The sequence below is a fragment of the Lynx rufus genome, unplaced genomic scaffold, assembly GCF_022079265.1.
Source record: "Lynx rufus isolate CCGP_SWC_20201006 ecotype Redwood Valley unplaced genomic scaffold, mLynRuf1.p SCAF_8, whole genome shotgun sequence".
Lineage (NCBI taxonomy): Eukaryota > Metazoa > Chordata > Mammalia > Carnivora > Felidae > Lynx > Lynx rufus.
In genome coordinates, this window is record NW_025814896.1 from 46,189,824 (window position 1) to 46,213,488 (window position 23,665).

At 40.3% G+C, this 23,665-nt stretch overlaps 1 protein-coding gene across 1 annotated transcript in view; it reads left to right on the forward strand.

The window, feature by feature from the left end:
• The first annotated feature begins 333 nt into the window (after window positions 1-333).
• The window catches only part of KIZ (kizuna centrosomal protein), a 143,482-nt gene continuing 120,150 nt past the window's right edge, over window positions 334-23,665 (forward strand). The window contains exons 1-4 of the mRNA XM_047068778.1: window positions 334-500; window positions 7,852-7,914; window positions 13,222-13,384; window positions 22,220-22,312. Coding sequence (XP_046924734.1) covers window positions 334-500; window positions 7,852-7,914; window positions 13,222-13,384; window positions 22,220-22,312 — 486 coding nt within the window. The remainder of the gene's footprint in view (window positions 501-7,851; window positions 7,915-13,221; window positions 13,385-22,219; window positions 22,313-23,665) is intronic.

Below are 23,665 nucleotides of genomic sequence, written 5' to 3' on the forward strand. Positions count from 1 at the left end.
TGCGCAGCCTTACAAGAGGCTCCGCCTCCTCCCCCGCCACCTCCCCCGCCCCTCCCCCGCCCCTCCCCCGCCACCTCCCCCGCCCCTCCCCCGCCACCTCCCCCGCCCCTCCCCCGCCACCTCCCCCGCCCCTCCCCCGCCACCTCCCCCGCCCCTCCCCCGCCCCTCCACGCCGTCCCGCCCCTCCACGCCGTCCCGCCCCTCCACGCCGTCCCGCCCCCCCCCCCCCCCCCCCCCGGGGCCCTCTGTCCCGCCCATCCACGGCGCCCCGCCCCTGCAGGCCTCCGCCCCGCCCCCCTGTGCGGCGGCCTGGGCCCTGTTTACCCGCGGTGCATGGTGGGGCCGTCGCCTGGGACAACCCAGCCACCCGACAGTCCCTTGGCGTTGCAGAGCGAGCGCGGCGGCGGTAGCATGCACCCGGCCTTCTCATCCTCAGCGCCTCTGGCGAGCCCCGACTACTACGAGAGGCTGGGCCGCCTCCAGCACGGGCTGCGGGACAGGTACGGCCTACCCGGGGCGGGGGCGGGGAGTGGGCCCCGCCGAGGGTTAGATGGTGCCCTAACCCCTGTTCCCTGCCACTCCCCGCGCCGTGTTTCCCAGGGCCCGGGTCCGCCCGCGACGCCCCCCCCCCCCCGCCCCAAGTTCCTGGTGGGGCCTGGAGGACAAAGTTTACCAAATACTGTGGCCCACTGCCTTTATTGGAGGTCTCTGCCGGAAGATGCGGCCGCATCACTGCATGTGCCTAGAAGTGAGAGTGGAGTTCTCCTGCCTGTCACTCTCAATCACGCCTTGTGAATTTCTCTACTCCCCTTCTACACGCCTCCTCCCCTGTCTCTCTTCAAATTGTCATCCCACCCTGACAGCTGCACTGCATCAATGATGACAAGTCCAGGAACGCAGGCGGGGAGTGTGTGTGTGTGTGTGTGTGTGTGTGTGTGTGTGTGTGTGTGTGAAACATATGCAGGAAACATTTAAATGCAGGAAACATTTGGGGAGGAACGAGGGCTGGCCAGATTTCCAGCAGAGGTGAAATTTACAGCAGAAGTCCAGCTTCCAGAGGGTTCATCATACTTTGATTAAGACATGAAAGATGAGAGCCACTGAAAACAGCTAGATCTGAGAGCACAGAGAGAAAATTATAAAGCAATTTACTATAAATACAAACATAAAAGATAAGTTGTTGGAACTATTATTTAGCTGCTAAATTAATTGGAGTTGGAAATCTCATTAGTTGACAAGAAAGGAAATAGATATTTGGATCACTTGATAAACAAAGCGTTTAATGAATGTTAAAAGTTACAAAATCATTTCAGTGAAGAGGAGAGCTTTGTGTGTGACAATTCTAAAATGACAACAATAATTACATGTAAAGGCAGGAGTAAGTGGTTATGAAAAGGAATTATATTCATCTTATCCTAGATTTAATTCTTGTCAAATATTTATAGAGCATCCACAACAGGCCTCCATAATTGTCCTCACCATATTTTATCCCTCAGTCCTTTTCTATATCCTATTTTTCTTTCTGACATAGTGCCACTCACCCACTCTGGGGACCTCCTCACCTCCAACTTAAAAAAAAAATCACTTCCTGCAGTGCCTTCCATGTGGCAAGTATTGATCAACCCAGTCTCTAAATTATGTGATCTCTATATTTTTGTAGCACTGTAGACAAGTGGCTGCTTGCTGAGATGCAGAATTCCAAGAGGACAGGAACCATATCTAGCTAGATCTTTAGCTGATAATAGAGTAGCTGAGGTGGAGGAGGAGCTTGACAAATGTTTGTTGAGTGAATGGTAGAAATCCCAAAGTCAACCATCCAGGGTCCAGCTGTTATGAATGTTTTATATACAACACTGTACCCACCCATTGTCACTAAATCATGACCATTTTTAGTCAACCAGGAAAAGTGAACAGTATGATATTTCAAAGACAGTATTAAATGTTTGCACACACCTTATAGTTAAAAGACAAGACACTGGTCTGCACATTAGTGCACCCAAAGTGCTTTTTGACTCTGTTTTGCTAGAAGAATAGCTTAGTTATCTAAGACCTTTCGTTATCTCTTAGCCCAACTTCTTTTTTTTTTAATGTTTATATTTAAGAGACAGAGTGGGGGACACAGAATCTGAAGCAGACTCTGAGCTGTCAGCACGCTTAACCAGCTGAGCCACCCGGGCACCCCTCTTAGCCCAGCTTCTAATTTTAAAATGTTACTGGTTCAAATGGCATTCTTTTTGAACTAAGTTCATTGTGAGTTATCATTTTTGCTTCCATGCTAGGAACACCTGGCTGCTTATAGTCCTTATGGTATAATAACTGTAATGATTACTACTCACTTTATGTTTAACACTTAATGTTTTAACTGTTAAGCAAGGTGAGGCTGTTGAAATTATATAAGGAATTCAAGTCAGATTTTATAGCCTATTCACGGTTCTGCATTTGGAGGTTTTAAATTTATTTTTTTAGTTAGTACAAATCTGTTGCAGTGTGTATTCATATTTCATTTTAAAAGTCCATAACTATCTCCAATGCATAGTAAGCACAGAGGCAAATAACTTTGGATACAGAGAAACTGCAGTAGACATGTGGAAAGTTGGTTTCTACTCTAGGAACAGTTGTGTGACCTTGAGTAGTTTGTTCAGCTTCTTTGAACCTTAGTTCTTCACCAGAAATGAAGAGCATTGAATTATATGTAAGGTAAGACCATAGGTTTTTTTTTTTTTTTCTCTAGTAACTAGCTTCATACTAAAAAAGTTGAAATCTAGTTTTGCAGGGTGCCTGGGTAGCTCAGTCAGGTAAGCATCTGACTATGGCTCAGGTCATGATCTCGTGATCTGTGAGTTCAAGTCCTGCATTGGGCTCTGTGCTGACAGCTCAGAGCCTGGAGCCTGCTTCAGATTCTGTGTCTCCCTCTCTCTCTCTGCCCCTCCCCCATGCGCTCTCTGTCTCTCTCTCTGAAAAATAAATAAACATTAAAAAAAAGGAATCTGTAGTTTTGCAAAGCAACAAGTAATGAATATCATTGTTTGTATCCTATTTGACTGAGTGTACTTGCTTTTAGTTTTGGTTTTTAACCAATTTCAGTGACTGCAAGGATTGTAAAACTTCAGAGTCCTTTTAAAATCTACATCCCTGGATCATCACAGCTGCTTTATCAGTCCAGAAATTTCCTGGAGGTGTGAGATTAAAAAAAAAAAAAAAAAAAAAAAACTTGCCCTTTTCTGGCCTTCTTAGAGCTGGGACATTGTGGTGTTAGCTGGTCTAATAACTGGGTCTTTCTCTTGTAAGTGGTATATTTCTAGCCCAGATTGTCTCAGCTGTAGTCACATGTAGGTGTACTTATACAGTCTTAATTTTTTCCTCTTTGTATATGGTGTTTTCTCTGCACTGTGGTGAAATCAATCATGGAATCTTAAAGAGCCTGCTGGAGTGACTCGTTACCGTGTGTGTAGTGCCACAAGCACGGTAGAAACATGTGAGTGGAATTGACTCTTATAATTATATAAAAACATCCCTTTAAAAGGCCCATTAACTAGCCCCAGTTCTTTCAATGCCAGTATTGATTCAGAGTGAGATATCATAATAGTCCAGAAATTGATTCTAAGATATTAGTTGAGTAAAGCTGAAGTTGGTGTTGAGGCAAAAACAGAATAACAAGTGGCTTAAAAGGAGAAAAGGGAACCATGTGGCTCTGCTGTAAAGACCACCCAGCTGTGTTAACCTTTGAATGGTCCAGGGGCACCTGGGTGGCTCAGCTGATTGAGCATCTAACTCTTGATTTTGGCTCAGGTCATGATCTCACAGTTGTGGTATCAAGCTCCATCTTGGGGCTCTGTGCTGAACCTGCAGCCTGCTTAGGATTCTCTCCCTCTGCCCCTCCCCTCCTGTGTGAGCTCTCTCTCTCAAAAAAACAAAAACAAAAACAAAAAACAGAGCACCTGGGTTGCTCAGTGGTTAAGCCTCCAACTCGGTTTTGGCCTAGGTCATGATCTCATGGTTCATGGGTTCAAGCCCTGCATTGGGCTCTGTGCTGACAGTGCAGAGCCTGCTTGGGATTCTCTCTTTCCCCTCTCTCTCTGCCCCTCCCCTGCGCGCACTCTCTCTCTCTCTCTCTCTCAAAATAAACAAACATTAAAACAATGGTCCAGGTGAGGGGAGCAGGTGATGGAAACCATAGGCTATGGATACACATCCCAGGGCTGGTGTTTCAGATATTCTGAAATAAAGATTTAGTATGTAAGGGTTGCAAGAGATCCTCCCTGTAAACCTTTCTCTGGCTTAAAAAAATTTTTTTTTAATGTTTATTTGTTTTTGAAAGAGAAAGAGCAAAAGAGGGGGAGGGGCAGAGAGAAAGGGACACAGAATCCGAAGCAGGCTCCCAGCTCTGAGCTGTCAGCACAGAGCCCGACACGGGCGCAAACCCGCAAACCATGAGATCATGACCTGAGCCGTAGTCAGATGCTTAACTGACTGAGCCACCCAGGCGTCCCTCTGTGGCTTTTTATTGAGGCAAATGTTTTGTTTTACATCTTAAATTTAAACTAGAAATGAAGGACAGCATTCTGAAGCTCTGCAGTGTGGTGAGGAGGTTGGGGAAAGGGCCTGTGATTAAGAGTTAATGAGATTAGCATTAGGTTGTCTGGAGCGGAAGGCCGGGAAGTGTTTGCGATTTTTCACCATATGAAGTGTCATAATAGAGAAGTGTGACCTGCAGATGTCTGTATGTACTAAAGACAGAGCAGGAACAAAGAAGTTTTATCTTTGTGATTAAAAAGAACTTGATGCACAGAAGGTGACGGATTCCCAAAAAGGCTGTGGTCCTTTTTCACTAGAGGTCATAGGTGAATTTTTAAAATTATTTTTATTTTTAATTTTTTTAATGTTTATTTATTTTGAGAGAGAGAGAGAGAGAGAGGCAGAGAGAAAGAGGGAGACACAGAATCCAAAGCAGGCTCCAGGCTCTGTGCTCTCAGCACGGAGCCTGATGTGGGTCTTGAACCCCTGAACTGTGAGATCATGACCTGAGCTGATGTCAGACGCTTAACTGACTGAGCCACCCAGGCATCTCAAAATTATTTTGAATTAAATTCAAGCTTACAAAAAAAGTTGCAAGTGTCTAGTATTCCCCTCACCCAGATTCCCCAACTCTTAACATTGAATTCCATTTTTTTCTATTTTGTCTATCAACCTGTTTAAATTATTAGTCTTTTCTGAACCATTTGAGAACTACAGAAATGATGCCCCATTACTCCTAAAAATTGTGTCTATTTCCAAAAAGGGGATGCTCCCTTACGTGATTACCCTATAACTCTCCCAGTAAGAAAATCAACACTGATGGATACCAGTACCCAGACTCCAATAAAATTTCACCATGTGTCCATTTTGCCAACTGTCCCAAGGCTGTGTTTTTCCTTTAATGGTCCAGGCTCCCATCTGTGCACCCATGTTGCCATGTCTCTTTAGTCTCCCCAGCCCCAGTCCGGAGCTATTCCTCAGTCATTCCCTGTCTTGTGTTCCTGAAAGTTTCATAGAGTACAACTTTCATTCCAGAGGGTGATCCTCAAGCTGGGTCCATCTGATGGTTCCTCATGACCAGACTCTGATCACGTTTTTTGACAAGAATAGCATAGAAATGAAGCATGACATCAGGGGCACAAGGTCATAGATACACTTAGGGTCTTTCTGTCTTTGTAATTTAGCGACAGCTAGCTGACTGTCCAGCCATTCATTCTATATGAGCTAAGTGTTGAACATGAAATCTTAGAAGAGGAAAAAGCGACTAATAAAAATTTCTAACATGGAAGCAATTATACCATATTTCCTTCATTTCTTTTCTAAGTTCACTCTTAGAAGATGAGAAAGTAAAGATCTGTGTGGAGCTACTACTTAAAAAAATGGTGTCTCTATGAATTTTTTCCTTGTAATCTTTTTTTTCCTTTTTAGGCATGGGCATACCCCAATTAAGGAATAGATTGTGGGGTACCTGGGTGGCTCAGTCGGTTAAGCGTCCAATTTCGGCTCAGGTCATGATCTCATGGTTCATGGGTTTGAACCCCACCTTGGGCTCTGTGCTGACAGCTCAGAGCCTGGAGTCTTCTTTGGATTCTGTGTCTCCCTCTCTCTCTGCTCCTCCCCCACTCATGCTTTGTCTCTCTCTCAAAAATAAATAAACATTAAAAAAAAAAGATAAATTGTGTTGCCCAAGCCAAGATTCAGTATTTGGATTTTGGACCCCATTTTCCCATTAACAGAATTTGGCTAAATGGTAGTTTCCATTCTAGATTATGCTAAGCAAAGAAATTTACTTATAATGCAACTAACAGAGTAACTTTTGAGATTTTTTTTTTTTAGAAGGGAAAATATATCTGAAGGAAAACGGAAACTAATAATTAAGAGTTCCAAAATGGAATGTGGGCTCAGCCCCTTTCCCTTAGCAGGCCACCTGAGGTCGCCTTCTGTTTGGATATGTCTTTGATTCAGTCTTTTTTTTTTTTTCTTGGCATTTTTCTTGCAGACATTATGTGATTTCTCTCTTGGCCTTTAGTTAGTATTAATTTAGATTAGCAATTTGGCTTCAGTGGAAGCTGGTATGTTGGTGGTAGAACAGAACCCCCCATGGTCAAACCCCCCAAGGGCTCTTTCTGGGATTGGGATGGCTAGTCCTGTTCAGCAGCTTTACCCCGTAGCCCCTTGGCTTTGGCTATTACCACCTCGTCTGCTGCCCAGTTTCCCTTCCCTCTTATCAGGCTTGGGCATATAGGTGTGCAGGGTAAGGTCTGTCCTCTAGCTTACTGCCAGCAGTCACCTGAACAACACAAGCTAATAAATCTTTAGTGGAGTAGCTCCATGGAATGGCAGTCAGTGACAGATCATGATGTTACAAAGATATAGAAAGAAATTCCTCCAAATTTGAAGTAATTGTGTTAGGGGACTTGATCTTTATTAAATTTGAATGGGGTTGGGCCTACTTTTCAGAGACTTGGCTCTACCCAAGTCTGGTTGGGAGTAGAGCAAGCCACCAATCTTCAATCCAAGGTGGATTTGTGGAAGTGTGGTGTCTTGACCTGGCGGGACCCCTATCATGCATATGCCACTGTCCAGAGAAATCTGGCCATATTATATTTTATGTATTCATGTTTCTTATTGTCTGTCCTTCCCCACTTCTCTCTCTCTCAAAAAAAAAAAAAAAACAAATACAAAAACAAATTCAGGGCACTTGGGTGGCTCAGTGGTTAAGCCTCCAACTCGGTTTTGGCCTAGGTCATGATTTCATGGTTCGTGAGTTCAGCCCTGCATTTGGCTCCATGCTGACAGTGCAAAGCCTGCTTGGGATTCTCTTTTTCCCTCTCTCTCTCTGCCCCTCCCCTTCTGTCTGTCTGTCTGTCTGTCTGTCTCTCTCTCTCTCTCTCAAAATAAATAAATAAACATTAAAACAATGGTCCAGGTGAGGACTAGAATGTCAGCTGCTTGACAGCAGAGGCCTTGGTTGTCTTGTTCCCCATGTTAGTCTTCAGGACTAGAACAGTTCCTGTCTCATCATAGCACTCAAGAAATTCTTATTGAATGAATGAATCTACCTTCCAGTCTTTTCTTAGTGCATTTCCCCCATTTACTTTGAAAATCTTGTTCTTTTTGCTTCATATTGGTATCATTTGCTTTCTAGACTCCCACGGTGACTACCAAATGTTTTTGTGACTTGAGTTTCAATCAGCTGGCATTTTCTGCTTCTTAGAGAGTCCAGAGATGCATTCTCACAAAGGTGTAATTTCAAAAGAGATCATGTTCTAAATCCAGCTGCTTATTACTTATCAGTGTAATTTATTCATAAAGTGTTTTCTTTCTATTTTATAGTGAAGAAAAGAGACTGGACCTGGAAAAGAAACTTTATGAATATAATCAGTCTGATGTATGCAGGTAAGATGTGATAGTGGGAATAGTTTTTAAACCAATTGGCATATGTTAATCAAAAAAGTGTAACCCTAATGTATGTTACAGATACCATAATTGCAGTACTTTTACCATTCTCTTATGTCTAATATGTAATCATTTCAAGTAAATACTGAAATTTAATATAATCACTATCAAATGTAGGAATAAATTTGGCTAAATTTTGTGTAAGATGATTTTATTTTCGCTATTTGGTATTCGTGGTATTTCAGAATCTATTTTGCTTAAATGTCTGAGGAATAAGATGCATCATAGTCTTTATCTTTTTGATCACAATTTAAACACATTGAGCCTGTGTAATGATTAAGGCATAATGACTATAGCTGACCTTTCAACAAACTGTTGAAGGCAGGGTTACGTGATGTCTCATTTGTTCATGGATATTTGACAATGCCTGTGAAAATTATTATGAGCAATGGATAATATAAATGTTGTCCTTTCCAGGTTACTTAATCTGAAGAGCCAACTTTTAATATTTTTAATTCTATTTTATGTAAATTGAACTTCATCCTTAAGCCAAATGTGTGGTATTACCTCCAATATTATTCATATGAAAAATTTCTGGCTATGATAGCATTAATTTTGTGATTTAGCCACATCATAAGATGAGTGAGAAATGAAAACACCTCATCCAGAAGAGAGATTTAAAACCAAATCACCCATCAGGTCCATTTATTTCCTCCTATGCAAAATTATTCTTTGGTGTAGGATTGAGTGTATTTCCAAGGATACCAGTCATGGTGGACATTGATATGTCCCCAGTAGTTCTAGAAGAGACAAGAAGCCAGTAAAATAGTGTAAGGAATAGCAGTGTTATGGATGCCATGGCCTCAGAAGTGGGCCCAAGTCTGAGAGCATCTGTGGCAGCTGCCATTTTTCTAGACTGCAGCTAAGAGGGTGGCCAATGGAGTGTAGACTTTTCCTGCAGCCTGTTTGGGGGCGGCTTCCTGGCATAATGGTGATGGGAAGGGGGAGGTGAGAAGAGACTGGAGATTTTTAGCAAGCTGTCAGTTTGCTGAGTCTGTTCCCCTCTTGTTTCCTAGAAGACAGAGGGTATGATTGGCTAAAAAATATCCTTTCTTTGACTGCCCAACAGGATAAAATCCAAACTGTCTAACATGGCTGTTTCAACCTGGTTTCCCCCTGAGAAGGCAGAGTCTGAGATAAGGGTTTGTATGTAGATGGTAGTTTATTTTAGGAAGTGGTCACATAAAACTGGCAAGCAGGGCTGGGAAGAATGAAATAGGAGCTGGTCACTGCTGTGGGCACCTAGGGCTCCATCCTTTTAGATCTTCAGAGGAGCCATGTAGATTGCCTCTCTGCTCCTCACAAGTGTTCACTCAAGAGAAGAAAGGGGGGCCATTTACCTATCCGTAATCCCACACTGGACAGGGCCACCAGGGAGGTGTTAACTCCTTCTCACATCCATGCTGCAAACACAGAGAAGCAGCCCTGGAAAAGCAAGATACCAGGTGCTACCATGGCTGGAGAGGAAATGCTGGGCCAGGAGGATGTAAGGAGGGCCTGAGAAGTATCCGGAACAACAGCTTACCAGACCCTCCATTATCTGCCCCTGGTTCATTTTCATCATCATCCTCTTTCACCAGCCTCCACTAACATGTTACACAGAACCTTCAGTGTCTGAAGCATGACAGGGACTTTCGTAGTATCATGTAAGCAGGTGGGTTTTGTTACCAGGGACTTCTGTTCAGTCTGAGCCCCACCAGCAGTTAGCCATGTGCCATTAGGATAATTACTTCAACATTCTGTACCTCCATTCCTTTATCTGTCAAATTGGGATAATGGTAGCTATGAGGACTTAACAGAGCCTTAAAGCAGTATCTGGCCCTGTGTAAGAGTCAATAATTTATTATTTGTTGCTATTTTTAAAATCAGTATTACTGTTATTCTTCTTAATTATTGCCCTTAAGCTTTCCAACATGCTATTTCCCCTGAGTGTTTCCCCTCATCTTCTCACCCTTGCTTTCCCCAGTTTTGGGTTTAATTCTCACCCACCCTTCATGTCTAAACTAAAAATTAATTTCTGTTGGGAAGGCCTTCCTGGCCCCTTCAACTGGGTCAGATTGCCCACTCTGTAAGAGTCCTTGGCAGTTTTCCCTCGTAGCATTTATCACACTGCATTGGACTCATCTAATTTTTTGTTTTCCCTGTTGACTAGTGAGTGGCTTTCCTATTCACAGTACTGCACATATGAATGACTGCACGAGTGGGTGGGTGACTGAAGTGGTGAGCTTTGAAGGTTCATGTGGGCAGGAATGAAACTAGACTTTGGGTGGAGAAGGCATGGTTACTATTGTATGTACTCCAGCTGGACACTGGCCACCACCAGCAACTTCACCAGGTGCCTGCATGTGGAAGACAGTATGTTAGGTTCCACCTCCATTATTGTCGCTCAGCGTCGAAAGTGGCAGACATGGGCAACAATAAAACCAGTTTTAAGTTTTTTTTGTTTCAGAAGGAAAAATGGGGACAGCCAACCAAGGTCAAAAGCACAAAATTATTAGCATGATAAAGAATTTCTTGAAAATTTTTCGCTTAGGTGTAGAGGTTTAAGGTCTATTGCTGATGAATTTTTTTCCATTTCCTTATTTCTTTTTTTAAAATTTATTTTATTTTTTAAATTTACATCTAAGTTAGTTAGCATATAGTGCAACAATGATTTAGGTGTAGTTCCCTTAATGCCCCTTACCCATTTAGCCCATCCCCCCTCCCACAACCCCTCCAGTAAACCTCTGTTCTCCATATTTGAGTCTCTTATGTTTTGTCTCCCTCCCTGTTTTTATATTATTTTTGCTTCCTTTCCCTTATATTCATCTGTTTTGTATCTTAAAGTCCTCATATGAGTGAAGTCATATAATATTTGTCTTTCTCTGACTAATTTTGCTTAGCATAATACCCTCTAGTTCCATCCACGTAGTTGCAAATGACAAGATTTCATTCTTTTTGATTGCCGAGTAATACTTCATTGTGTGTGTGTGTGTGTGTGTGTGTGTGTGTGTGTATGTGTGTGTGTATATATATATACACACACACATACATACACTTTTTTATCCATTCATGCATCAATGGACATTGGGCTCTTTCCGTACTTAGGCTATTGTCGATAGTGCTGCTATAAACATTGGGGTGCTTCAAAGCACCATACCTGTATCCCTCAGATAAATGCCTACTAGTGCAATTGCTGGGTCATAGGGTAGTTCTATTTTTAATTTTTTGAGGGACCTCCATACTGTTTTCCAGAGTGGCTGCACCAGTTTGCATTCTCACTAGCAATGCAAAAAAGATCCCTTCTCCACATCCTTGCCAACATTAATGTTAGCCATTAATGCATTAATGTTAGCATTAATGGCATTAATGTTAGACATTCTGACAGGTGCAAGGTGGTATCTCATTGTGGTTTTGATTTGTATTTCCCTGATGATGAGTGACATTGAGCATTTTTTCATGTGTCGGTTGGCCATCTGGATGTCTTCTTTGGTGAAGTATCTATTCATGTGTTTTGCCCATTTCTTCACTGGACTATTTGTTGAGTTTGAGAAGTTCTTTATAGATTTTGGATACTAACCTCTATCTGATATGTCATTTGCAAGTATCTCCTCCCATTCCATTGGTTGCCTTTTAGTTTTGCTGATTGTTTCCTTCGCTGTGCAGAAGTTTTTTGTTTTGATGAGGTCCCAATATTTCATTTTGCTTTAGTTTCTCTTGCCTCCAGCGACATGTTGAGTAAGAAGTTGCTGCGGCCAAGTTGAAAGAAGTTTTTGCCTGCTTTCTCCTTGAGGATTTTGATGGCTTCCTGTCTTACATTGAGGTCTTTCACCCATTTTGAGTTTATTTTTGTGTCTGGTGTAAGAAAGTGGTCCAGGTTCATTTTTCTGCATGTCATTGTCCAGTTTTCCCAGCACCACTTGCTGAAGAGACTGTCTTTATTCCATTGGCTATTCTTTCCTGCTTTGTCAAAGATTAGTTGGCCATACGTTTGTGGGTCCATTTCTGGGTTCTCTATTCTGTTCCATTGATATGAGTGTCTGTTTTTGTGCCAGTAGTTGCTGATTAATTTTTAATATCTGCAGCATGTTTACGAATCTGTTTTTGAGGGTGAACTTTTTTGTGCTTTTCATCTTAGTTTTCCTTGATAGAAGAACATGAAAATTGTGAGCATTGAGTAATGTATAGAATTATACTCCTGAAACTAATATTACATAGTGTGTTAACTATACTTGAATTAAAATATATACTTGAATTATTAGATACTTAATAAAAATGTTGAATTATTTTATTGAACTAACAATAGAAATGCTTCATATCACGTACTCTTATGATATAAAATTTGTGAAGAAGAAAGAGCTAGAACATGCAGGGTTGGTTCTGTGGGAAGAGTGGGCTGCACAACTTGAGCCATATAGTGTGCCTTTTCATTTATTTGTTTATTCATTATTCATTCATTCATTCACTCATTCATTTTTTGAGAGAAAGTACCTTGGAGCAGGGGAGAGGGGCAGAGGGAGACAGAGAGAGAATCTTTAGCAGGCTCCACGCCCAGGGTGGAGCCCGACACGGGGCTCAATCTCATCAATCTCGGGATCATGACCTGAGTCAAAATCAAGAGTTGGACGCTCAACTGACTGAGCCACCCAAGCATCCCAATGTGTGCCTTTTGTTTTACACTTTGGATGAGAGTCTCTAAAGGTTTTGTTCACAATTTGAGTAGAGTCACAGCCTATATATTATCATAAAATATTTTAAAATATAGTAGGTTGTTACAGTTCCTGATAAATTTTTAATATTATCTAAAGGAGAACTTTTTGGGTATTTTAAATTTTAGAATTTCTCAATGTTTATGGATTGTGGTTTATAGTTTGATTCTATTTCCATATGAGCAGATAGTTCTGAAATTGTCTGCCATAAAAAGAATGCTAATGGACTATTCATCCGACCATGGCCACATAGCCACTGCTCTTGAAACCACATTTAATATTGAGAAAGAAATCCATATAAATCTTTATTGTGTGAATGTTATAATGTAGTCTTGTATATATTTCTCAGGAGAGTTATGCCTGGATGTGATACTCAGTGATGTTGCATTAATTTCTTCTAAAAATGTGTGTACATTCTGCTGTTTAGCTTTCAGTGTTTAGTTAGGTAAAGTATCTCAGAAAACATTGTCTCATTAACAATTTTGTTTGAGAAAAATCTCTTTCTTTGATTTGTTAGTGTCTAACTGCATAATTTACAAATCTGCTTTTATTTTTCTAGAGTTAAGCTGAAGTATGTGAAACTAAAGAGATACCTGAAGGAAATATGTGAATCAGAAAAGAAGGCTCATACTCGAAACCGAGAATATTTAAAGCGATTTGAGCATGTCCAAGCTCATGTTGGACACTTTACTACAAATACAGAGAAGCTTCAGGAACTGAAGGTAACATCTTGTTTTTCACTATATTTCTCTTTATTTCTCTTTCTTTTGCTAAAATTGGAAGGAAGTAACAAGCACTAAGTTTCAGATCAGTGGTGGTCATTAGTTGTTCATCCATAAGAGAATTGCTCATTTTCTCTGTGATTTACCATGTGGCCAAATTTTGATCAGGGAACTTGAAATTGAATTTTCTTAGATTCTACTTTAGTTGAGGAATTAATGGAATATCTGTACTTTGTTATACTGCACAAATAATTAACTTGTAACAGACATGGGCACTAGTCACTACGTGGCACGTGGTATTTGGTGGCTTCATGACTGAATTTGAGCAGCATTAGGGTTCTCTCCAGAGACCGTTTCCTTCTTTAACAGGTTTTTTCCCTGGGCTCCTCTGTTCCTATCAGGCAGTGTGTTGGGAAACACTGAGGGTAGAACTGGCCCCACGGAATTCACCTTCATACTCCTCATCTATGTGACCCAGAGCAACTGCTTTCTGCAGCCCTCTCTGAATTATGGCATCTCGTTCCTTTAAGGTGCTGGGCAACCTTCTCCTCCACAGATTATGCCCAGTGAGGAGGGCTAGGCCTTTTTTCTCTAAGCAGTTGTGCTGGCCAAGGGTTGTTGCTCATGTTAACCCAACAAAATACTGGTTATAGAAGAAGTAGCCTTTAATTACTTTTTTTTTTTTCCTCTAGCAATTTCCCCCACTGAGGCTTTATTTCAGGTACACAGGAAAATGAAAATACTATGCAGTGGTCTGAATGTTTGTGTCCTGAAATTTGTATCTTGAAATCCTAACCCTAACCAAATCCTAACCAAATGTGATGGTGTTCATACCAGGGGTCTTTGAGAGGGGCTTGTGTCATGAGGGTGGAGCTCTCATGGATGAGATTAGTGCCTTCTAAAACAGGCTCTGGAGCACTTCTACCAGGTGAGGATGCAGTGAGAAGGTACTGGCTCTGAATGAGGAAAGAGGCCCTCACCAGAAGGTGACCACACTGGTACCTTGATTTTGGACTTTCCAGCCTCCAGAATTGTGAGCAGTACATTTCTGATGTTTAAAAGCTACCCAGTCAGGGATATTTTGTTATAGCAGCCTGAATGGACTAAGATAACTTACATATTCTGTACCCAGATACAGTAGTTGTAAATATTTTGGTATATTTGCTTTGTGTGTGTGTGTATGTGTGTGTGTGTGTACATTTTTTCCTGAGCTGTTGAAAGTATGCTGTGGACACCATAACAGTTCTCCCCTAAATACTTAAGTGTGGATCTCCTAAGAACACAGACAGTCTCCTACATAATCACACTACTATTATCACACCCAAGAAAATTAATAATGATTTCATAGTACCACTTAATATCTATCTGATATTTAAATTTCCCCAGTTCCTCCCAAAATTTTCTTTATTTTTCCAGACCAGGAGCCAACTAGGGTTCACATTACATTTGCTATTTTGGTTTTTTGGTCTCTAAATCAAATTTAGTGTCCTACCGCTCTTCCTTTTTTTTTTTTTTTTTTCATGACACTGGCTTTTTGAAGAAGGCAATTTAGTTGCCTGTATAATGACTCACATTCAGAATTTGGTTATTTCTTTGAGGCATAATTTAACTGGAAATTTGGATTAGACCAGCACTGCCCAAAGAACTTTCTGTAGTGATAGAAATGTTCCCGATCTATACTGGTGCTAATTTAGTAGCCACTAGCCACACATGACTACTGAGCACTTAAAATGTGGCTGTGACACTGACTGAACTTTTAATTTTGTTCATTTTAATTGGTTAAATTTAAATAATCACAGCTGAGGTTACATACATCCTACTGTGTCCCATCAGGAGGCTTATGAGTCGTGATGTCAGGTGGTCTGACCTGAGTGAGGTTGAGTTTGATGCATTGCTTAAGATGGCAAGCTCTAGATCTCTCTTATAAGGACCTTTTTTTCCATTTGCAACTGAGCATATAATCTGTGGAGTGATAGTTTGACATCTTGGGAATATCTTGTTTCTAAATAGCCTTTTACTTAGTGGTTTTAGGATATGTTAGTGATGCTTGAATCAGTGTGGTGGAGGTTGTGGAATAGGGATTTTCTAATTTAATCTTCCTCTTTATTAGCTTAAATTGTTCTATAAAGAAGAGCTTTCTTTCTTTTCTCTCCTCTTTCTCTTTTTTTAAATATCACCATATACTTACGAATTTTTACTTAGTATATTATCAATTACTGTAGTTATTATTTTTGTTGTTTGTATTTCTCCAAATTTTGCTTGGGAGTGTCTCTTCAAATTGGCTTCTGTGTCCTTTTGGCCTGACCTCATTAATCCTGAGCCTTCTTTGCTTTGGGGCACAACATGTTCCAGGTTTACTTTGTACACCGCTGCCTCAGACATGGAATTAGCCTCTTTTCCAAGGAGCTGTGGTTCCTTTTAGTGGGGAAGGGTATTTAGAAACCAAGATCTGGAAGTAGATGTGCTCAAACAATAGCACGTTTTAGCTACAGCACTACAGTTTTTTTTTTCTTTCTTAGTATTCAAATGGAATACTTAACATTCAAAAAGTAATTATTATAAACATTGTAAATCTCTTTGCTGTTCAGAGATTTTACAGAGAAAGTAAAAGTGATGGACAAAGCAGGGAATTTTGCCTTCCCAATAGAAAAAAGGAAATAATAGAAGTTTTCCTTTTATTTTCACATTGATGCTTTTTTACTTAATTATTGATTTGATGATATAGCCAAATGTGAGAGGGAGGAATTTGAAAGGGAGAATCCATACTTTTATATTGAAAGCATTTTAAAATGGATAAGGAATGCCTTTAGAAAACAATCTGTGATGGCACAGAAGAGCAGATCATGTAGCTACAGTTGGGAAAGATGGGAGCACCATTGGGAGTCACCCTGAGTCCAAAGCTGAATGCAGGCAGCAATCTTTGAAACTCCAGCCAGTGACACCACTTACCTCAGCAAGCTGTACAGTAAGCAGAGATTCAGAGTAGGGAATGTTTGCCGTGCTGTCTTCCCATTCCTTTCCTCCTCTTCATTTCATCTTGGTATCCAGTGGTAGCCTTAGGAAGGCTGGACTCTGCCCCACTCAGGTAGCAGATGTTTACCTCCACTGACTGACCACATGTAAGTCTTAGGAGAAAGGTGTTCTGGGGAAGCATATTGCCCACACACCCCACAATGCCAGGAGTATTTCCCCTTGAATAGAATATAGTTGATGCAAATGGACTAATAATTGGTAGAGTTCCAGAAAGTGAAACGAAATGAGGCAGTATGTGAGAAGTGGGGATTTGGCCCAAGTTGTATTAAGTGAATTTCTCCCTTTTTGTAAGACTGTAAGACTATTTATTATATAATATTAAAATCTTTTTAAATGGGATAAAGGCAAACATATTTTATGAATTTTTTTATTTTAAACTGATTTTATGAATTATACTACTTTGGGGGCCTATGATAATTTTCAGGGCTTTTAAGGATGTTGATTTGTCATGTCATTTTGAAAACACGGTGTTGTGGCTATATTGCTACTTGTCAAATAGATAAAGAGGCCAACTAAGCTCAGTTCAAGAATATAAATATTAGTAGTACTGTGAAGATTGTGTCCTTCCCTCCCCCTTCTTGCCTCTACTCCCTCTCCCTGCGTTGGTGCTTGTAGAAGAGCCCCAGTTGGGCCTTAAAGCAGATGGTTTGGTGCCCTTTGTGCTTATCTCAGGTTGGGTTCTCCTGAAGTGGACCCTGAGACAAGGATTCAAATGTAAGTGGTTCATCTGGGAAGTGCATGGGATGTCAGGAGGCAAGTGGGGAGGTGAAACAGGGAAGGACAGGTAGCTGGAAAAGGGTATATATATACTAGTATATATATATACAAATATATATATATGTATTTGTATATATAATAGTGTGTGTATATATATATATACACACTAGTGTATATATACATATATATGTTTATATATATACAAATATATGTTTTATATATATACACAAATGTATGTTTTATATACATATATGTATATATGTGTGTACATATATAAATTGTGTGTATGTGTGTGTGTGTGTGTATATATATATATATATATTTTTTTTTTTTAACCAGCCTCCACGACTCCCCACAGGCCTGACCACCCTGACCCGAAGCGGATGGGCGACCCCCTCAAAGGGTCTTTAAACCTCCGCGCGGGCGACGCCCTAGGTACCTGGACAGGGTGGGGGCGAGCGAGGTGGGGGACCAGGGGCCGCAAGCCGCCACCCCAACACTGACACCTTAAGGGCCCCGCAAGGGCGCCAGCCCCAAAGCTGCCGTGCTGCTGTAGGCCCACCGGGCAACCGCCCAACAGGCCTTGCCGCCGCCACCACGGGACACCATCATCCCACCTCCCCCAACAACCCCCATGGAAAAGGGTGTATTATCAAGCCAACCACCATAGTCAGCATCTGGAACTTACAGGGAAACCCTGGCAAATGGTTCCGAGCATTTGGAATATGCAGACATGGCTCCTGAGCATCACTGATTAAAGGCTGATGACAAAGAGATTGGGGGTGGGGGTGGGGAAGAGAAATTAACCACAGGCTCTTTAGGCACAGAGACAGGGATGTTGAGACTTAGGAGCACCCAAAAGGGTCCCAGGGACATGTGTGGAGCATGGCATCTGTTTCAGCCTTCCCCATTCAAGTGCCAGGCATGAGGCTGGTATGTCAGGGCATTCAGGGAGAGTCCCCATCTGATGATATCTCTCATCTGCCTGAAATCCTTGAGTGCTTGCTCAGCCTTTCAGGATAAAGCCCAGATGCTGGCGTCTGCCTGCATACCACCCTGCAGCTCAACCTTATGACCCTTAACACACACATGTCCTTTCTCATTTCTGTCTCACACAAATATACAGACATGTGCACATTTTTTCTTCCCTACTGCCTCCCTTCACCTCCTTCCTCTCTCCCCATCTCTGCCTCCCATCTCTGCTCACTCTCTGCCCACGCTCTACTCTCCCTGCACCTGTCTCCTCCATTTCCCTCCATCTCTTATGCAGTATTCCCTCCACTCCCATGTCTTCCCACTGTCCCTCTCCATCTTTTATCTTCCAATCATGTGCACATTCTTTCTCTTACACACTCATACACTCACTCACATGCATCCACCAAGTTTTAAACATGCTGACTGCTATATTTTCTTGAAAGCATCACATCATTTCCTATCTTCTTCAACTAGAAGCCCTCTCTCTCTATATCCTGCCTTAGATCTGGGCCGTAATTATCTCAGTAAGCACTTCCTTCATAGTGTTGTCATTGTTTACATGGCCGGTTTCCACCTCGTTGTGGGCTCCTCATCTTACTATTTCAGTGCTGTCAGTATCTGGGCCACAATGTGGCACATAATAAGCACTCAGTAAGCTTTGAGGAACACCTCCCTATTCTTTAAGCACTCAGTAAGCACTGGGACTTCCCCCTTGACTGAAAATTAATTCTGTATTTTTCAACTTGCTCTCTTCTGGACCATGAACAACTATGTGAGAGCTAATGTGGTATTGGTTCTATCCTGTGTTATACCTTCCCAGGAGCATTTCTGTTTAATAGCAGAGGCACTCTGAAGATACAATGTCACTATTTAAAGATGTGATTCTTGTTGGAAATTCAGTCATTAGGGTATATATGCCTACGAGGGATAAAATTTGAAGAGAACAAATATTTGAGCCCTCATTTGATTCCTACTGAGCATTGTGACAGCCACTCTGGGCAGGGCAGGACCTTCAGGCTCCTGGAGGACAGTCTGTAGCTTTTCCCATTTTTTATCAACCAGAGTGTCTTACTTGTTAATATGTATTAGTTGAATATAAATAAGTGTTCCTGCATACCTTTTTGTAAAAAAACATCTAAAAAGGAAACCCATAGGGGCACCTGGATGGCTCAGTCAGTTAAGTGTCTGACTTTGGCTCAGGTCATGATCTCACAGTTCGTGAGTTCAAGCCCCACTCTGGGCTCTCTGCTGTCAGCACAGAGCCTGGAGCCTGCTTCGGATCCTCTGTCTCCCTCTCTCTCTGACCCTTCCCCACTCTCTCTAAAAAATAAATAAACGCTTAAGAAATAATAAAAGGAAACCCATATCCTAGAAAAAATAGGAGAAGAGAAAAGACTGTGACTGTCAACTCAAACAATTTATGTAACTCTCTGTACCCATTTTTTCAACTCTAACATGAGGAAGCTGGGCCAGCAGATCTTAAATGTCTGTTCAGTTCTGTAACCAAGAATTTTTATATAATCCTGGAGACCACTGAAAGAAGGAAGCCTGTTTAAAAAAAAAAAAAAAAAAAGGTAGTGGTGGCACTTTCAGGCAAATGGTAATGTGACAAGGGGAATTTGAAGGAATGTAAGTGGGGATACAGAAGAAAAGAAGAAAAGAATGGAAAATGAGATGTGCTATTAACGTGGAAACATATCCCAGAGACCTGAAAGATATCCCATGACCTCCACCTCCTTCAGATAACCCCAGATGATCATCAACAGATTTCATCAGTTGAGCTGAGATGAAATTGTTTGTGCACAGCGGGGAAGTGAATAGAAAGGTTCTCCTAAATTTAGGTGGGCAGCATCAAGCTCAGTGCTGGGAAGCAATACATTAGCAGATGGAACAAGTTAGTTACCTGATAGGTTGATTCAGTGCTCTTGAGTTCATTAAAATAGGTTTCCCTAGGGGATTTGTGGGAAGAGGGGACTGTCCTTAGAGGTGCTGTGGACTGGCAGATGCTACTGGGCCATGAGAACTTTGGCCCCTGAAACAGCAAATGTAAGAGGAATCTGGGCCACATGGCAATAAGGGAACAGAGACCTGAATCAGCACCAGACAGAAAGGATGCAGTACAAATCCTGATGTATTGTGGAAATATAATGGGACCTTATCAAAGAAGAAGTGAGGCATAAAACATGGAAAGACTGATGGTTGGAAAAATAGGGCACATGCTCTGCTATTTTATCATTTTTAGCTAGGGAATTTTTGGAAAGATTTGTCTATACAGTTTTCCAAACTTAAAAAACTTTTAAACATAGTACAACCCTTTATATGCAGATAGAATAGGAGGTGGGGTTGAAAATCCCTGCTCTCCAATGTTTAGGAGGTAAATTTGATGGATAGTAACCAAGTATCATATGTATGAATAAAAGGCAAAGAGAACAAAATGTTTGTAGGTGCAAATCTGTGGTCCTAGGGGATGCAGAATTATAGTTTGCATCAATTTTCAATTTATCATAGCAACTTTTGATTTCAAGTACATTGTTCAGTTTTTATTTGTATCACTAATTTAGGAAAGTACCTACAATTCAGTGAATTTTTCAGATGCATTGAGAGCAATGTAATTTGGACTCTTGAGACTTCTGTTACTATTCTTTATAAAGTCCTAATGCAGTTACAAGCTTTTTGCTGCAGCAGAATGAATTAAACAAAAGTCATGTTTCCATGAGAAAGTGCTCTGTCTTTAGAAGGTATGGCTCTGAAATGATCCCATAATGAGAAAAGTAGGTATGATGCCTGTTGCGTGTTTATAACTGATCTCAAAGAACATAAGAAAATATTTGTAGCCACAGGAACAGAGTTTTTATTTAACCAGCAATTATTTAATAAACCTCAATATTTATTTTGTTTATTTCATAATCCACTCCCATCCCTTTTTAAAGATACTTTCCCTTAGAATCTGTAAAGTATGCCTTTTGAAAGCTCTTGGAGTTGAAAAGTAACTATCTCTGAGTCCAAAGGAGTAGGTAGAACAGAGAGATGTAAATTGTATTGTTTTAATTGCCTTATTTTTAAATCTTTTCTTGGTTTATCTTTTTTACCGGCCTTATAAAACTTTCATTTAATTAGGTATTTCTTTAGATTATTACTGTCATCTATCATGTTAATAGCATTCTGATAGAGAAAAAAAATTCCCTGCTAAACTCTTATTAAAAATGGGGCAGCATGTAATATCTTTTAAGATATTTTGAGGGAAACAAGTGAGTTTTCATGATGATTGTCTGTTTTTTTATATGTCAAAACAAAGCTCAGGCCAATTTCATGTTCAGACTAAGAACTAAGAAAACAGTTCTCTGATTATCTCATAGGTGTTTTTCTAATTGCAGTGCATCACGGCCTAATTTAGAAAATGTTCTGATACTTATCTGTGATGAACCACCATCCGTGAATTTCTTAAGGCTTTAATTACTAACATACTGAATCAAAGCCCTTTTTATGCCTTGCTTTTAAGAAAAAGTCATTTTATGGTGGAATCACTTTCATCAATTATGGTGCGATAATGATGCAGGCATCTTCATGTAGTTATTAGTGCCAGAGCAAACTTCATTCCTATGATACTGATCATTGATGTTTCCTGTATATTTTTATTCATAGAAAATGGAGTTTGTTTCAAGTCGATGAGCTAGTAAATAATATACTCTGTTCCTGTGATTAGTAGGACCATGATACTAATGTAGATATCTATAAAGATAAGAAGTCCATAGGATTGATTTCTTTTCCTTTAGGACAAAACTTTTCAGGGTAAACACCGTCTAATGTGCTGCTTTCATAATAAAGTAACTGGATTTTCCTGATAGCTTAATATGCTAAGGTTTTATTCCCTAAATTGATGGAAGACAGTAAGAAGCCATCAGGTCTTATGTAAAAACATACAGCATTTTATAGACCTCAGCTTTTGACATTTTATTTGTGAAATTTTCTATTCTAAGATAAGTTGAATTTCTTAGTAACATCAACTTTTACTTTCTACTTCACTGTTTTATACTCTAAAGACTAAAAAATATAGGCAGATGCTGGTTATAATAAGAGCCACCACAAAATCAAAACTTTGTTTCTGTTTAGACCGAATATGAGGCTCAAATTAAGAAGACACAGCTACTCTCAAAAGATAGACCTGGAACAAAAGGTGAACTGAAAGATGAAGACAGAGAAAAGGTAATAAATTAAAACAATAAACTTTCTGTTAACAGAGGATTCCTGGAGTGTTTCTCTTTTACTATATTGTTTTAAATAAAATCATGTTATTACAGAGACCTTTTTTATTAAACCTTAAGTATTATTTAAAGACTTATAGAGTATTGCTTTAATGTCTAATTCAGTTAAATTTGCTAAAAGGCAGTCACAGCAGGTTTAAAAGAGATAGATTCCAAAGAAAACCTTAGTGTTGTTAGCAGGTGAAATTATGTTTCTCTAGATAATGCTTTGTCGCTGCTTTTTTTCTTCGTTCCAGAAATGTTTTAAATAAAAGGTAAACAAAATATGGAATTTTGCTTTTCTTTGTATATATAATTTTGTACATTTTAACCTTTTCACAGAGAAAGTGGAAAGAAAAGATTGCATATCTAAGCAACAGACAAAAAGACTGGCAAGGAATACTTAAATAAATTCTGCTATGTATCTGCCGTAATGCAGGCTTCTAATCCTGCAGCCTATCTCCATATAAATGATTCTGTTCAAGACCATAGATGTTTTCTTCACTAAAAGCAGTAAAGCTCTTTTAGATGAAATGTCTAAAAACATCTTGTAATAACTTGGAGCATGCTGGCAAGAGTAGTCACTTGTGACTATGTGTGAAACCCCCTCAGCCAGTCGATATTGTAATAAGCAAAAATGGTAGCATCACTCCATTATTCAGAAAAGCCAACAGCGTGCTTGTTCCTTAGGCTGCAGCATTCATTAAGAAAAGCTTACTGGGCTGAAAGCTGGAAACAGATGATAACGGGATATGATTTTCATATTTAATGCTTTCCTTGGAAGAGTATGTGTGCTACAGATTGATAGAAGAACCAACTGCTACTTTACTAAAAGACTTTCAGGTTTGCCCTATAGCTACCGATGGAATCATTCAGCCAAGAAATTAACTTTTTCTCCTTTTACCTGCTTTATATATCTGCTAAGCAGGCTGCCTGGCTGCCAGTAAATGTTATTATGCAGTTAACTGTTTGGTATTTAAGACTCTTATCAGAAAAGAAACAGAGGCCACACTATTTTGTTTTTATAGTAGGAGGAAGGTTTTAGTTTTCCTTTTTTCCATGCATTAGCAGGCATTAATCTGAGTTTATAGGAAGTTTTAGTTTTCCTTCCCAAAGATTAAAAAGTTAAAAAACCTAGAATTTAGAGCATTCTTTAAACTGTAAGATACAAAACACCAAGCCCCAGAAACCTTGACCTATATAAAAAGGCCTTTTAATGATAAATGATTTCTGTGCCATTAGATGTATGCCAAATGTGGTATGATGTGATAGACTTCTAAACCATTCAGGCAGTTTTTCTGTTTGACATTGGGTC